General features: G+C 44.8%; 1 protein-coding gene across 5 annotated transcripts in view; it reads right to left on the bottom strand.

Annotated features, from left to right (window-relative positions):
* Nucleotides 1–14,190, bottom strand: part of LSAMP (limbic system associated membrane protein) — a 1,013,573-nt gene that overhangs the window by 108,961 nt on the left and 890,422 nt on the right. For all 5 annotated transcript variants that reach the window (XM_027878851.1, XM_027878852.1, XM_027878850.1 and 2 more), the window contains one exon: nucleotides 5,130–5,255. In XM_027878851.1, coding sequence (XP_027734652.1) covers nucleotides 5,130–5,255 — 126 coding nt within the window. The remainder of the gene's footprint in view (nucleotides 1–5,129; nucleotides 5,256–14,190) is intronic.

Consider the following 14,190-nt stretch of genomic DNA (forward strand, 5'->3'; position numbering starts at 1 on the left):
TATATAAGCTGTGTGAGTCCTGCCAAGTTCTCATCTTTTAATAACTTTCCATGGCAATGAGTTCTACAGCTGTTTATAAACATATTATATATATACCATCTCAATTACACAGAGCATGCAGGCACATTTCTGTATTCTCTATCCTTTCTAAACTTCCCAGGCTATGGTAAATTCTCTAAGGCTCAATGAGAATTTCTAGCACCCTCTAGGGAGAATCAGACTGGCATATTTGACAGGCCTTCCCATCTCCTTTCATTATATGCTGTGACATGAAACTTGGGTGCTGTAATCAATACTTATCTGCTTTGCTCTAGACTGGTTCTTCTTATGCTGTGATTACCACTATAATAACTAAGCTCCTTTTCTGAGCCAAAGTGGGTATCTTTAGACTGTCAGGTGGAATTTGGGAGAATCCAGACTGTTCTCTTCTCCATCAAGCAGCCTTGATAGGCTGAGGCCAAGGAAGTTGGATCAAGAATGAGGTACCTAGTGGTTTTATACAGTTTTCACTTTCTCTAGGAAAATGGAATTGCTTGCTCCTCAGCTGGCTGTGCACAACCACTAAGAGCCTCAATTATTCAATTTTGATCAATATATCTTTGTCTCCCTGCCACTGCCTCTCAGGTTGTCATCAACATTGCCATGGCACTTGCCACAGCACCCCATGAGCAAGGCCCTCAGAAAGGTTTCAACTAGTGACGCCTTGTGGTAAAAGAGCAGATACGTGAATGGGTCTGCTCCTGTGAGCTTGAGTACAAGCTCCTCAGGACAGGAGTTGCCTTTTTCTTTTTCTTCTGCATTTGTCTGCCCATGCACAGCAAAAGGGTTGGCAGTGAGATCTCTGGTAATGTAAAGACCTTGCAACAACTCTCCATGTTCATATTGCTGCTAACTCAATTCCCAAGAGGCCACTCTTTAGGGCTTCCGTTGAGAGGGAGTTTACTGATAAGAATATGAACATACATGAATCTTTACTTTCCCCAGGAAACCCTTTTTTTTTCAGTCAACCAGGCATGTAGCATGGCTCTAAATAGGACAGAGGGATGAACAATGATAAATTATAAAGCCTCCGGACTGTGATCTCAGGGAGAAGTCACATTATCCTGAGAAAAAGTAAGTCAGTAAAGACATGAAGTAAAACTAAGATGAGCTCAAAAGCAGGCACTGGCTACCATGTCTAATCTACCTTACTGGATCCTTTTCTTGCCTGTGTTAGCTGTTATCTTGGTGCATGGTACAAATAAAACAGAGCACCTGCGAACATACTTAGCCACAGATGGGTAGGCTGCCTGGGGTAGCCTGCACAGACCATGTCAGTGTGATAAATGATACATGGTCCTGTGCTCTGACCTTGTCCAGACTGTGGTGCAGCTACTGGATATTCGAGGTTATTGTATTCCATGAGGAAAATATCATCTATGCCTTTGTGAGCCATGGATCAGGCAGGTTATGTTTTAATATTAAGGATTATGAAACAATAGGGTACCACCCACTATTTGTACAAAGAGTCTGGGTTTTATCCCTTTCAAGAGATGAGAGACTACAGCATATTCCCTAGTGAAGTATTTCTAATGTTGACAACTGCTAACTCATACGGTCTGTAAAGGACATCATCGATACTCATCCCCACTCTAACTGAACAAATCCCAGTTTCCTTACAAATCCAGTTCAGTGTGCTGCTACAACCTTTGCCATGGATTACCATCACAAACAGGGATGGCAAAAGTCATAGGGCATGGTGGGCTTAACAAGCCTGCAGCTGTGCAGTGAATCCCAGGAAAGGGATCAGACTATGAGCAGGGAGGGATGTGTTGGCCTGCTGGAAGCTGCAGGTCCGGCAATCCCAGAAAAGTGCTCTGCTGGCTGAAGCTGAAGAGCTAATGAAGCTGTGTGTGCTCCCAGGCAATGCCGATTAAATTATCCAAAACTACTTAGACCAGGTTGCCAATGTCCTACAGAACAATAGCCTGTCAGATAAGAAAGAAAAGGATCTGGGTGACTCTCTCCACCTGCTCTGTCAAAATACTATCAGTCAATCATCTGAAGAGGAATGTAAGAGGAGAGCAAGGACTTGCATCATTCCAAAGAATGTCATTCCTGCTTTCATCAAATTAAAACTGATCTGTATTGTCATTTGCCATTGGAATTATTAAGGTTATTTTCCTTTTACCTGCCCTTCCTCCCAAGGTGTCAGTGCTACAGTCACACTTTAACTATCTCACAGGCTTAGGTGAGGGTTTTTTCCTAGGGGCTGCTTCAGGGCTTGGGGACTTATAGTTGATATGAGAAAAATGCCTGGTTCAACTGCCCACTGAAGGACCAGCAAAGGAAAAGACACAGCATTTTATAAATAATTTTTTTTTAACTTCCCAGATAGGCAGATGAGTAGGCTATGATCACAGAATTTAAATGAACATGCATTCCTGCCTTCTCTGCATAAGTAGCAGCACTGCTTTCCCTTTGCATTTGTATCTTCCACTTCTCAGCCAACAAGAAATAAATCATTTCTGTGGTCCTAACTCGGGTAATTAGCCAACAAACACTATTGACTAAGTCAATGAATGAAAGAAACAGCGAACAAAGTTGCTAATGAAGTCCTTGAGGAGAGTGCACAGTGAGAAAGTAATTTGGCCCTCTCGCTCCCCAATACGGGTTTAATTTCACTACCTGTCCATTCAAAACCTCCCACACAAGCTCAATAACACTCTGTCTTCCAGTTCTGCAGTCACGAGTTTAACCACGAAAAAAACCAGAGAGAGATATATTTTAAAAAACCTTTACAATGATCTAAAATAGCTCTTTGATGCATAGCAGATGTCTTCAAAACTCGCATAAATGGAGCCAAAATGCTTTGCAGTTTTGGAAAAGGGAGATTCCAAGATAAGATGCGTTTCCAACTGCAGCAGCTCTGGAATAGATACGGAATTTATATTAATTGTCAACCTCAAAGAAAACACTTTAAAGAAGGTCTTTACTCTCCCATTTTGGGACAAGTGTCTCACTGGGCTACATGCTGCTCAAAGACCTGATGTCTGCCTGAAAGCAGTTCCTCTGTGTCCGGAAAAGATAGCAGATGGGTTCAGGTGGGGAAAAAGAGAGAGAACAACAGTCAGTGAGACACGGAGGTGACAGACTGAGGACTGCCTGCCCTTCATTGGAAGCTCTAGGTCATTACAAAGGGGTGCTTGGCAGGCTTCACTGTAGGGAGGAAGACTGAGGAGAGGTTGGAAGGAAGTCAGTGAGATGGTGCTGCAGGAGGCTCTGAGACACACAGTATGGGACTAAAAATGTAAAAGGACAAGAATCTTCTTACTGCTTTGAACAATGTATCTCACGTGTACCATGTCTTAGTTTTCATGAAGATTTAAGCTAGCACCTTGGAACGCCCTTAACTCAGACAATATTAGGCTGTGCTCATAGAATAGCTAGGGAATATCTTCTACTTGAATACAAGAAAGAGATAGAGAACTGAAAGACTGATGTAGCAGTAAGATGGAAAATTTGATATGAAATAAAACTTAGGAACAGAAATACCAGCGGTAGAAGGTTCTAGATACATAAATAAAGGTAAAAAAAATAGGATCCATTTTCCTATAAATGCAAATAGCACCATCATGCTTAATGCCAAAAAAAAGCAGAAGAGGAAAGTCAGGTAGTGATGGAACACAGAAGAGTAGTGTTCCCCTTATCAGCTCTGCTCCTTCCACCTCCTCCTGGTATACTTTCCCCATCTTCCTTCTTTTGGCATTGCAAGAAGTGGGCCAAAATACAAACTGCATATCTGCCTTTTGTATGCGTGAAATCTCAGGAAGACTTTGGTTTGGCTGAAGGGACAAGACAGGAAATCTGAGTAATGGCCAAGTAAGCGAGCTTGTACGGTGGCAGCGAGGTCCTCAGGATGTAGACGGATTGCCTTACAGGGCTAACGAGCTCCATCTGCCCGGGGAGTGTCCTAACCGGGAATCGAACCCGGGTCTCAGCGTTGACAATGCTGCGGCTTAACCACTGCACCACCAGGGGCACTCAGGAAATCTGAGTAACCCCAACCTGAACCACAGGTTCCAAATCCAGGGCATTCTGGATGCAGCCCTAAGACAAAGCTCTCTTCCATTCTACCTTTCTCTCTCAGACCTTCTTTCTGCAAAAATCCCCTCTTTTCTGGCTGCTGAACTGCAGTAGATGATACTTGACTATCTATTGCACATGCAGAATGTTTGTGCTCGGTCTATCTCAAATCCTCTTTAACCCTTTACAATATATGGGAGTATCACAGGGGACCATTCACATGGAGCTAATCAATGCTTTCCCCATGCATTTTAGAGAAAAAATATCTGACAGCAAAAGAAATCAACTAAAGAGTTCCTTCCTCAAAGGACATGAAATGGAGGGAGAGAAACCCAGCTCTTGCTCTCATCCTACTGATAAATCTTCAGGGGGTGAGGCTTGCTTGCAACCCAAGCTGCTAACCCCACAGAGTCTGACTACTGAAAGGATATTTTCCTTCCAAGTTTGTTACATCCTTGAGCATGGAAAGCACAGTTAGATAGAACAAAGATGGTGAGTTCTCCTTTATTCTGTCTCCATCCTGCTCTTCCCTCACCTTGAAGATCAAATGCCTTCTTTACTCACCTCACAAGACACAAGACAACTGTCTGCCAAAGTGGAGAATAATATGAAATCATCTCTGCCACTGTTTGCCTCTCCCTTTTAAGGAAAATCAGTAGGAAGCAAATTCCATGGTTTTTAGAGAGAACCTCTTTTATGTAGTATCTCAACAGAAATCCTTTCCCCTCTGTCTGGCACCAGGAGCATTTTGTCTCCACTACTGTGCTGTGCATTACCAGCAGTAGAGTCTGGGACAACTCAATGAAGACCAAAGATAAATAGAATTACGGGTCCAGTTCTGTAGAGCATCTGCTGGAGTAATTTCATTTGTTCACTTGGAAAACTTGTTTACTGTGCCTAGGAAATCACACCTCAAAACAAGTTTGAAGTGCACTTAAGATTCTTGCCACTTTTCTACAGCTGCCGGTATTGCTACTGAAATTTTCTTTTGATGCTGAAAGAGAAGGAAACTACTGAACAGTTCACAAATCATCAGCACAGTGGAGTTCAGTTGGATCTCTTACCTGTTGGGGTCAGATGCCTCCAGGTGATGACAGGTTCAGGACGCCCATTTGCCATGCAAACCAGGGTCACGTTGCTGCCCTCATTCACGGTGATGTCTGAGGAGATATTGGAGATCTTTGGTGGAACTGTGAAGACAAAAGAAAGTTGAACCTTGTTAGAACAAGAATTATGGAGGGCAGCCTGTCTGGCTTATTAAGCTACCTACCTACCAATGAGAGTCCTGTCACAGGCTGCACTCCTCATTACTACCTGGCTTTCTGAAATCATAACAGAGTAGTATATACTGCTGTTTCTGGGAACTGCAGTTTGAAATGGCCTTCGTGCTTTGTGTTTGAACAGGTTAGGAGGGCTTCATAAAACAAGCTCTAAGAACTTGCCTGCCTGTCCCAAGGCTACATGGAAGGAGCCAGGAGGCTCCAAGCCCCATCCCAGCTCATTTTTACAATCCAAGCAGTCCCAGACGAAGGTCTACATCCTCCTGCAGGATGCAAGACCTCAAGGCACTGATTCAGAGGATTTATTAGTTACTGGCACCTCCCATGGGCACATAGGACATATGCTGCTAGCCAGCACCCTGCTCTTCTGTTCACATAACCTAATGCTCACTGGGAATTAAGTCAATAAGCTTCTTCCTGTAGAGACTGTGCAATGGCATGAGAAGCAAGGATGTGCACCATGGCTAATGGGAATTTGTACAATGGCAACAGCAGGAAGGTTTCTGTGACGTCTTTCATCCAAGAGAGATGCCCCATGGGCTACCTGCAGTAGGTAACTTCTGGATGACTGCACCTCACACAGCACAGCACCAAAAGCGCAGTAAGGTCTTTAAAATTCACTAGACCAGCCATTGCTTGGGCATTCAGGATCCCTAAAGACCTTCCAAGCTAGCTGAGTTGGTGTCACAGGACCAGAGTGACCACGCTGGGACCTGAACACATCCAGGTGTGGAGTATGCCAGCTGTTGCAGCCTCTCCTCTCTCATATCCATGTCTTGCTTCCATGCTTCAAACCCCAGAGGTAGTGAGGGAGTTTGACTAAAAAGGAATCTTCTATTTTTTTCTTTTTTTTAATATATTTTCAGCTTCCAAATTTGTGTGTAGCGAGGAATGAAACAACATCATTTTCTGCTTTGCTTACCACAGAGTAAACAGACAACAGCCTCCCCTTCCCCCTCCCTGGCAGGAGTGCCTGATGGTCCTTCTGAGGCAAAGCCTATAAGCTAGGTGGGGAAAAGGAAATGAAGCCTGAAGAGAGCAACTCACTACTTCCAGCTATACTGCTGGATTCATAGGAATACTGGTTACAACCCACAGCTCCCTAGTCCTTCTCTGTAGGCCCCAGACTCATGGAAAACACTTGAGCATCTATGACCCTGGGACTCCCTTGGAGAAAGAGGACCTGTTAAAAAGAAGTGAGGCAGGCATGTATTTGCTGACACTCTCACTCACCCTGGCAAGGAGGGATTTAACCCAGGCACACTGGGGAAGGACTGCCATAACTTGTGGAGAAGTGAGAGTGCAGAGGGCAATAAGGAATCAGGGGAGGGTCAACACAACAGGGACACATGGGTCACTGGCAATCATGGGTAAGCAGAGCCCAGGAGTAAAACCAATGGCTAAGACCACATTTTGGGAATAGTATCATAACCTCAAAGGGTTAAGAGTTGCACGACGAAAAAAAAACTGTGCAGCAAACCAAGAAGGACTAAGCTCAATCAACATTAGCAGATGGAGTTGTAAGCCAGTGTGAAGTCCTAGCAGAATGGTGCAATGCCAGCCAAGGTTGAGGGGAGAGCTGCAAAAGCCACCACAGGGCAGCAGCAGAGCTGAAGTTAGGACATGTGTAACCTGCCACTTCCCAAAGCCATCAAGACATTTTAGTTCACACAGGATCAAGTAAACTCAGCAAATACAGATCTGACCATGCCTACCAAACGCCCAAGGGGAGAAGCATGTGTCCAGATGGTCGCATCTTGCTTGCCACTTTTCCAGACAAGGGAGAAAAGGGCATCCAAGGCTGAAATCCTGTTAGGAATATAATGGCTGGTTCCTTTTGGATGACACCTCAGTCAGAGGGCATTGAAAGGCTGAGAGAAGGGGGAATAGGGCAAGAAATAATTTCCCTGTAAATCTGAAACCTGGTTTGGCTTAGTCTGCTTGAATCCAAAGCCAGTGGACAATAATTTCCCTCAGACAAAAAGTCAGAGACTTTTAATTTTCAGGGTGTCAAGCCAGCATGTTAAAATGCCAAAACTGTCAGCACCAGCAACAGTTAGCATTGCCTCCTTGGCACTTGTCATTACTTTGCACACACCTTTTTAGGACAGTCTTAAATGAGAAGCTTTGACCTTATTATTTTTTCCCCGTGTGTGGGTTGTGTTATGTTTTCACAGGTTCTGGGCTGTTGGAAGAAGGATTGTTGAGAATAAAATCTCCTGGGGCCAAGATCTTCTGGATGTCACAGACTCCTTTCACCCAGCCATCTCCTGTTGTCCCTCAACTGCAGAACTCTTCTGTGTCTGGCCTTTTGAACCATTAGCAGAGGCAAAACCCACAACAGGGCAAGTACTACAGCTAAACAGGGCTTCCAGGCATTTTTATATTCTGACTTTTTTCCTCCAGGAGAGACCAGGCTGCTGCTGGACCCCTCTGGCTCCAAAGACCAGGGAAATGACTGCCGGGGTCTCTGGTACTGCTGAAAAAGATGAAATTGCCAGATTTTTTCCTCCCTTTCTGTGTAAATATAATATGGGGTATCCATTACACTGTACTTAGGATCCCCCTGGATGACATGGGGAGCAGAGACAGAAATGAAAGCAAGCGCTGCTCCATCCCCAGAGAGATAGAATGCCCCACCCACACCAGGGACTGATTCTGGAGAGAAGGACATGAATGCTGAGAGAAATGGCTTGAAACTCATGTATTTGTTTCTTCTACATTTCACATCTACAGGACAAAGCTGATGCCAGGTCAGTATCTCATCTTCCATGTCACTAACAGTAAATAACAACCCCCAAAGTAACCAGTGGCCATTCTCCGTAAGAAGCTTGGATTGGAAGAGCAGTGGAGCTGCAAGGCAGGAGTGGCACAGGGGCAGAGATACTATAGGGTGCTCTGGGCTGGTAAGGCTACAGGGCAGGAGAGGTGCAAGGTGAGAACCATTGTGGGAATTCAAATGCCAAGCAAGATGCAGTGAGGGAGCTAGGTAGGACAGGTTCATGCAGAAACAGCTTGCACCGCGCCTGTTCTAGTTAATTGCCGTCAATCCTTCACTTTGTGACAACTGCAACTCACATTAATTTAAATAATAAGAAAGACTGAGACATGAAAAATAGAGCATGCTTCCCCAGCACAATCACTGTTGCTCTCCAGATGAAAGCAAGTGATTTGTTTCCACAAAAACACCCGCTATAGCAGTTATTACAGACCAGGGGCTGCATACGCGAGGCAGGAAGGAAACCACAAACAAGAGAACACGCAAACATCTGCTGTTGTTATCCTTGCCTTTTACGACCAAAGCCCTTCAGAGCTCAAAACTCCTCCTGAGATATTTACCTGGGAAGGTGTGGGTGGGCTGGATCAACATTATAATTCAAGGCTATGGAAGGAGGCAAGGAGTAGTGCTAGTACCCCTTTCCTAATTTAGTTTACATGGGAACTGGTCATGCCACAGCTCCCAGACAGTCCAAATAAAGTAGCACAAATAGGAACCACTGCTTTGCACAAGCAGTATTTATAGGCAAGGGGTACTTAAAGGCCCCCGGCAGCAGTTTCTGGCTCCTGCACTGATGGCACTCCACTTTCAGGATGCTACATGCAAGATCTCAGTGCAGGAGGAGGAGGGGTTTGAGAGACAAGGGCAGGAAGCACAGGACTAGGAACTCAAATCAGGTATGGTAGAATAAAGAAACGGAAACAGAGGAGGTCTTAGTTGGAAGACAGCTCTGAGCCCTGTAATGCACACACAAGAAATTCACAGTCAGATATTCTGACTGTTCCCTAAGGGCAAACAGAGCTTTGCATAAGGCCCTTCAATGCAGCTTCTACAGTGGGGCATCTACTCCCCAGTCTGAAATTACAAGACTGCTTAACAGTCAAGTATTTTGTCAATAAGTCACAAAACACATTTTACAAAATATGTCTCTTATTCCCACTCTACAGACCTATGATACAGCAAAAGCTATTAATACCTTTAGGACAGAGATGCAAACGGTATTGAAACGTCCTAAGAAAGCCCAAAAGCTTATTTTAAGTGCTCTGCTTGTCCCAAGAAGGGCACCTTGGATACAAATGGAAAAAGTCACTGCAATTTCTTTCCATATATCCTCATTAGTTGCTTCCTCCAGCCTATTTCCTTCCTCTCTATTGGCAAGTAGGACCCCCATCTGTTGGAGAAAATTAAGACTCCCATCCACTAATACTTAGGAGCCCCTGGCTCTCAGGGCAAAAAAAGAAAACATCAGGACTTCACTCCAAAGTCAAAGGAACTTTGCAGCCACTAAAACCCTCTGCAGGTGCCTATCAATTAGCCTCGAGAGTTCTCATTTCCTTGTCCCCAGCTCCCAATTAACAGCACTTTGCAACAAACGAAAAGACGCTAATAAGCCCCAAGGCATAGGTAGGGGGGATGCTGCCCATCATATGATCCTTGAATGCTTTGGAGCAGCCACCTTGCTCACCACAATTAGGGGTCCTTTCCTGGGGCAATTAATTGACAGCAAATTGGCCTCATTAGTCATTGTTTAGTTACACTGTTTAGTGGGGAAGAGAGGACCTGAAGACGGGGCTGAGCTGCTAAACACAACTAAATGGTTTAATTTCCCTCTTATGTATACAGCAGTCTAATCACAGCTCTTTACCGCTGTAACAAGAAACAGCTTGTTGAAGCTAAAGTCCGCAAAGGGAGCAAGCTGAGGGCTGGAAAGTAAAATCCAGACACCCTTTGGGATGAGGCATGCTAATGTTTCTGAAGCATTTTGCAGAAGAAATGTGACACGAGACCCAAGATGTGTTTTTTACGGTCTGATTCACACTGCAGCCTCAGCCAGAGGGAGATGAAGCTGTCACCAGGGCAAGAGGGCAGAGAGAGAAGTTGTTGAACTTCATTAAAGAGAGTGGACTCTGAAACAGCCTTCTGACCTGCTTTTCTATGCTTGTTTTCACCCTGCCAATGCCTCATGGCATTAAAGCTTCTGTGAAGTAGAGACAAACGTTGAAGCTTTGGTTTTGTTTTTTAATCCCCTGGGAACAAAAACCCACCCAAAATACACTGCAGTGTTTTTACAAGGTGTAAAAAGTGCTTCTTTTCATTGTCTGAAAGGGAGTGCCTTGTGACGTGGCCCTTAGGGAAGAGTCTGTCACAGCCAGAGCACGGAAACCAGAGATCTGCAGTTCCCAAACCACAGTGTGCTCCCTCACCACTCTGCAGCACCGTGGCTGATCTCCACCAAGCACCACTGCTGATGCCAAGAGAAGCTGGGCAGAAGGAGTCACAGGGACTGCTACCTTGGGCCTTGCATCCTGATGAGCTTCCCCGACTGTGCAGTTGAACCTCACCCACTGAGACGCCAGGCAGGAAATTATTTAAAATCTAGATGGGGACTGCGCATATTGCACTGACTGGGAGCAGAGAAGCAGACAGGATGCTGTAAATCAAAGCCATGTGGCAAGCGATCCCCCTTTGCTGAGCTGGGTAGCATGTCAGAGCTCACCACACTTGGGAGGAAGAGCTTACAAGCCAAAACCTCTTGTCCAAAGGAAGGCTGTGCCTCATCCAATATATAGTTAAGTGTCTGGTCTATTTTTCTGCATAACATTGCATGGGAAGCACCATTAGAACATTCTTTCTTAGCAGAGAGCAGCATAGAGTGCAAATCTGTTGGACTGTCCCATTCCTGAGCGGTTGGAAAAGTCAGCACAGAGCTGAGCTCAATTGCTTATACTCATTCTCACTGACTCTACTTTTTTTAAATTTCTCTCCACAAAACTTTCAGACGAGAAATTACGTACCTTTGTGACTGAGGGAGAAATGGATAGGAAAGAGTCACTTAAGTCTCAAGCCAGCCTTGTTTCTCTGAAGGTGCACTCAAGGTGACAATGTGGGACAAGGTTAAAAGCAGTCTCACTCCTGCTCCTAGTCCAGTACCTCTGCTTTAAACTTGGACGCCAGCCTTTCACTCTAAAGCAGCTCCAGCTCCAAGCCTGAGCCCCAGCCTTGGCCCAATGCTGATAGCATTCCACCCACACTTGCCTTTTTGGTGTTCCCTCACCAAGCACAAGGTTACTTAACCCACATTTGTGGATCCTGATGCAGCCTAGGAGAGCCAGTTCTCAGTTATGTGGTCCCCTTATCACCAGATTTGCTCATCTGGATATGAGGTTCTTTGCTGCAAAACTTCTTTTTCTTTTATGTTAACATGTTAAATTTATGCCACTTATCTGCTGTTTGTGATTCTCCAGTTCTTTCAGCTTGTAAAACTAACTCTCCTACAGAAGCCTGCTGTGAAAACACAGCCTTCCTCACAGGACATGTGTAAACAACAACAGAAGTGCTTGCCATGCTAATCCCCAGGGATTAACTCTTGGAATGCCATCTAATCCCAAACACTTTAAGGACTACAGATGTACACAGTTTTTGGTCTTTGTTTCAAGTGTATTTATTTATTCCCTTAAACTGATTTTTTTAATCTGGGAAACATTTAATTATGGGACTGTAACAATACAAAATCTTTTCTTCTGCAGATATAACCAGCCATCCTGGAAGAGAAATTCTGTGAGAAAAGTTGTCCTTAGTGTGCATGTCCTCCAAAGACATCTCTGAGAATTTTTTAAGAAGAACTTTTCCAAAGAAGCATTAAGCATGTTGGATGTATATGGCATGCAGATGAGTCCCAATATGCAGCCTTTCTAGGGCTTGATTCAGAGCCCAGGGAGCTCCTCCTCTGATGTTAATGGCCTTTGGACAAATTCTTATACAGCCAGAATGGGTGATGGCTTCAGGGAAATGCTGCAGCCAGAACAGGGACGTTTAAGATTATGAGTTTTTAACTGAGTCCCATCACTCCTTGGCATCTGCCTGTTAACTCTTTCTTTGGGAAGCAGACTAAGGAGCACAGGCCAGGTATCAGAAAAAAGAACAGAGAAAAGCCTATGCAATTCCAGGTCAAGAGGTACAGGTTCAGAGAAAGTTTAGGAAGATGATTGAGATTCTCCTGATTAGGCAAGCAGGGAAGTTAATGTCAGCTAACACCCCACTCTGGATGAAGATGAGATTGTCCATCATAGCTTTACATGCTGGAGAGACAGAGCCAAAATGTTTGGGTTTTTTTATTTGTTTGTTTGTTTTCAGATCTTATGCTGGTGCTTATGTTCAGCTCATTAGGGACAGACAGTACAACCAACAGAACAGCCTTCATGAGCCACCTGACAGACATCCACATACAGGCTGAAAAGAAAAAGATCTCTCTCCAAATGCTGTTCTCAGACTCTTTCGGCTGCCCATGGTTTATCCCACAGCCTCTTTGATAAACCACAGGGTGGTGAACTCTCCTAAGTGTCTCGTGCATACTACATACCCAAGGATCTGGCTCAGTTTCAACTGAGACAGCTTCTTAGTGACAAGCCTCTCACTCAAATAAAACGCATGTGGTACATGGGAAATATCTTTTATTAGCAGGCTTTCCTTCCTTACACACTGAAACGAGCAAAACGGATCGGGAGCGCTTGCTGTAACCATCTTTCAAGATTGCTTTCAGGCTTCTGGGGGAGTAGAAAGCTAGCCTAGCACTTGGAAATGCTGGATTTGCTTCCAGTCAAAAGTATAAAGAACAAAGATAATGATCCCATACTAGGACCTTTACATAATGTTGGAATCTGAAACTCGGCTGTCAGCAGAAAAGGAACTGATAGGATTATGTAGCAGGCCATGGACAGCAGGAGCTAAGAGAAGCTCCTTACTCTGAGAGCCAAAAGCCTCATCACCAGTTAATATTTAGCTATGTTTGATTGTCCTGTCTCCTTCAGCAAGATATGGAAAGACTTTGTGGTGATGATGTCAGACAATGAAGAAAGCCCTTTGTTCTCTCCCCCATGTGGTTCCTCGCTACCGGAAAATATTAACCATTTTGTGTAATTGTAAAAGGGAATTGTGTAATCATCTAGTTAGCATAATCCGTCCCCTAGTTAGCATAACTCGTCCTCCTCATTAACATGTCCTACCCACCAGACTCTTGTGTTGTGAAGTGCGTGTTCAATAAATATTCCAGTTTGCACCCCCCAGCTGGGATCGTTTAATTTTTTGACTGTTACAACATAAAATCATAAAATGTCTTGAGTTGGAACGGACCTTAAATCATTTAGTTCCAACTACCCTGCTGTGGGCAGGGATACCTTTCACTAGACCATGTTGCTCAGGGCTCCATCCAATCTGGCCTTGAACACTTCCAGGGATGGGGCAGCCACAACTTCTCTGGGCAACTTGTTCCAGTGTCTCACCCCTCTCATAGTGAAAAATTTCTTTCTCATATCTAATCTACACCTACACTCTTTCAGTTTGAAGCCATTCCTCCTTGTCCTGTTACTACATGCTCCTGTAAATAGTCTCTCTCCATCTTTCTTTGAGGATCCCTTCAGGTACTGGAAGGCCAAAATTAGGTCATCTCGAAGCCTTCTCTTTTCCAGGCTGAACAATCCCAATTCTCTCAGCCTTTCCTCATAGGAGAGGAGCTCCACCCCTTTAATCACCTTGGTGGCCCTTTTCTGGAGTTGCTCCAACAGGTCTATGTCCTGTCTGTGCTGGGGACCCCAGAGCTGGATGCAGCACTTCAAGTGGGGTCTCACCAGAGTGGAGGGGCAGAAGCACCTCTTTCCATCTGCTGGCCATGCTGCTTTTGAAGCAGCCTAGGACACATTTGGCTTTCTGGCCTGTGAGCACACATTGCCGGGTCAGGTCCAGCCTCTCACCTACCAGCACCCCCCAGTCCTTCTCATCAGGGCTGCTCTCGATCTGTTGCTCCCCCAGCCTCTACTGATACTGGGGGTTGCCCCGACCCAGGTGCACCAT

Source organism: Empidonax traillii, unplaced genomic scaffold (genome assembly GCF_003031625.1).
Source record: "Empidonax traillii isolate 1590-97213 ecotype Southwest subspecies unplaced genomic scaffold, ASM303162v1 scaffold46:size3806547, whole genome shotgun sequence".
Lineage (NCBI taxonomy): Eukaryota > Metazoa > Chordata > Aves > Passeriformes > Tyrannidae > Empidonax > Empidonax traillii.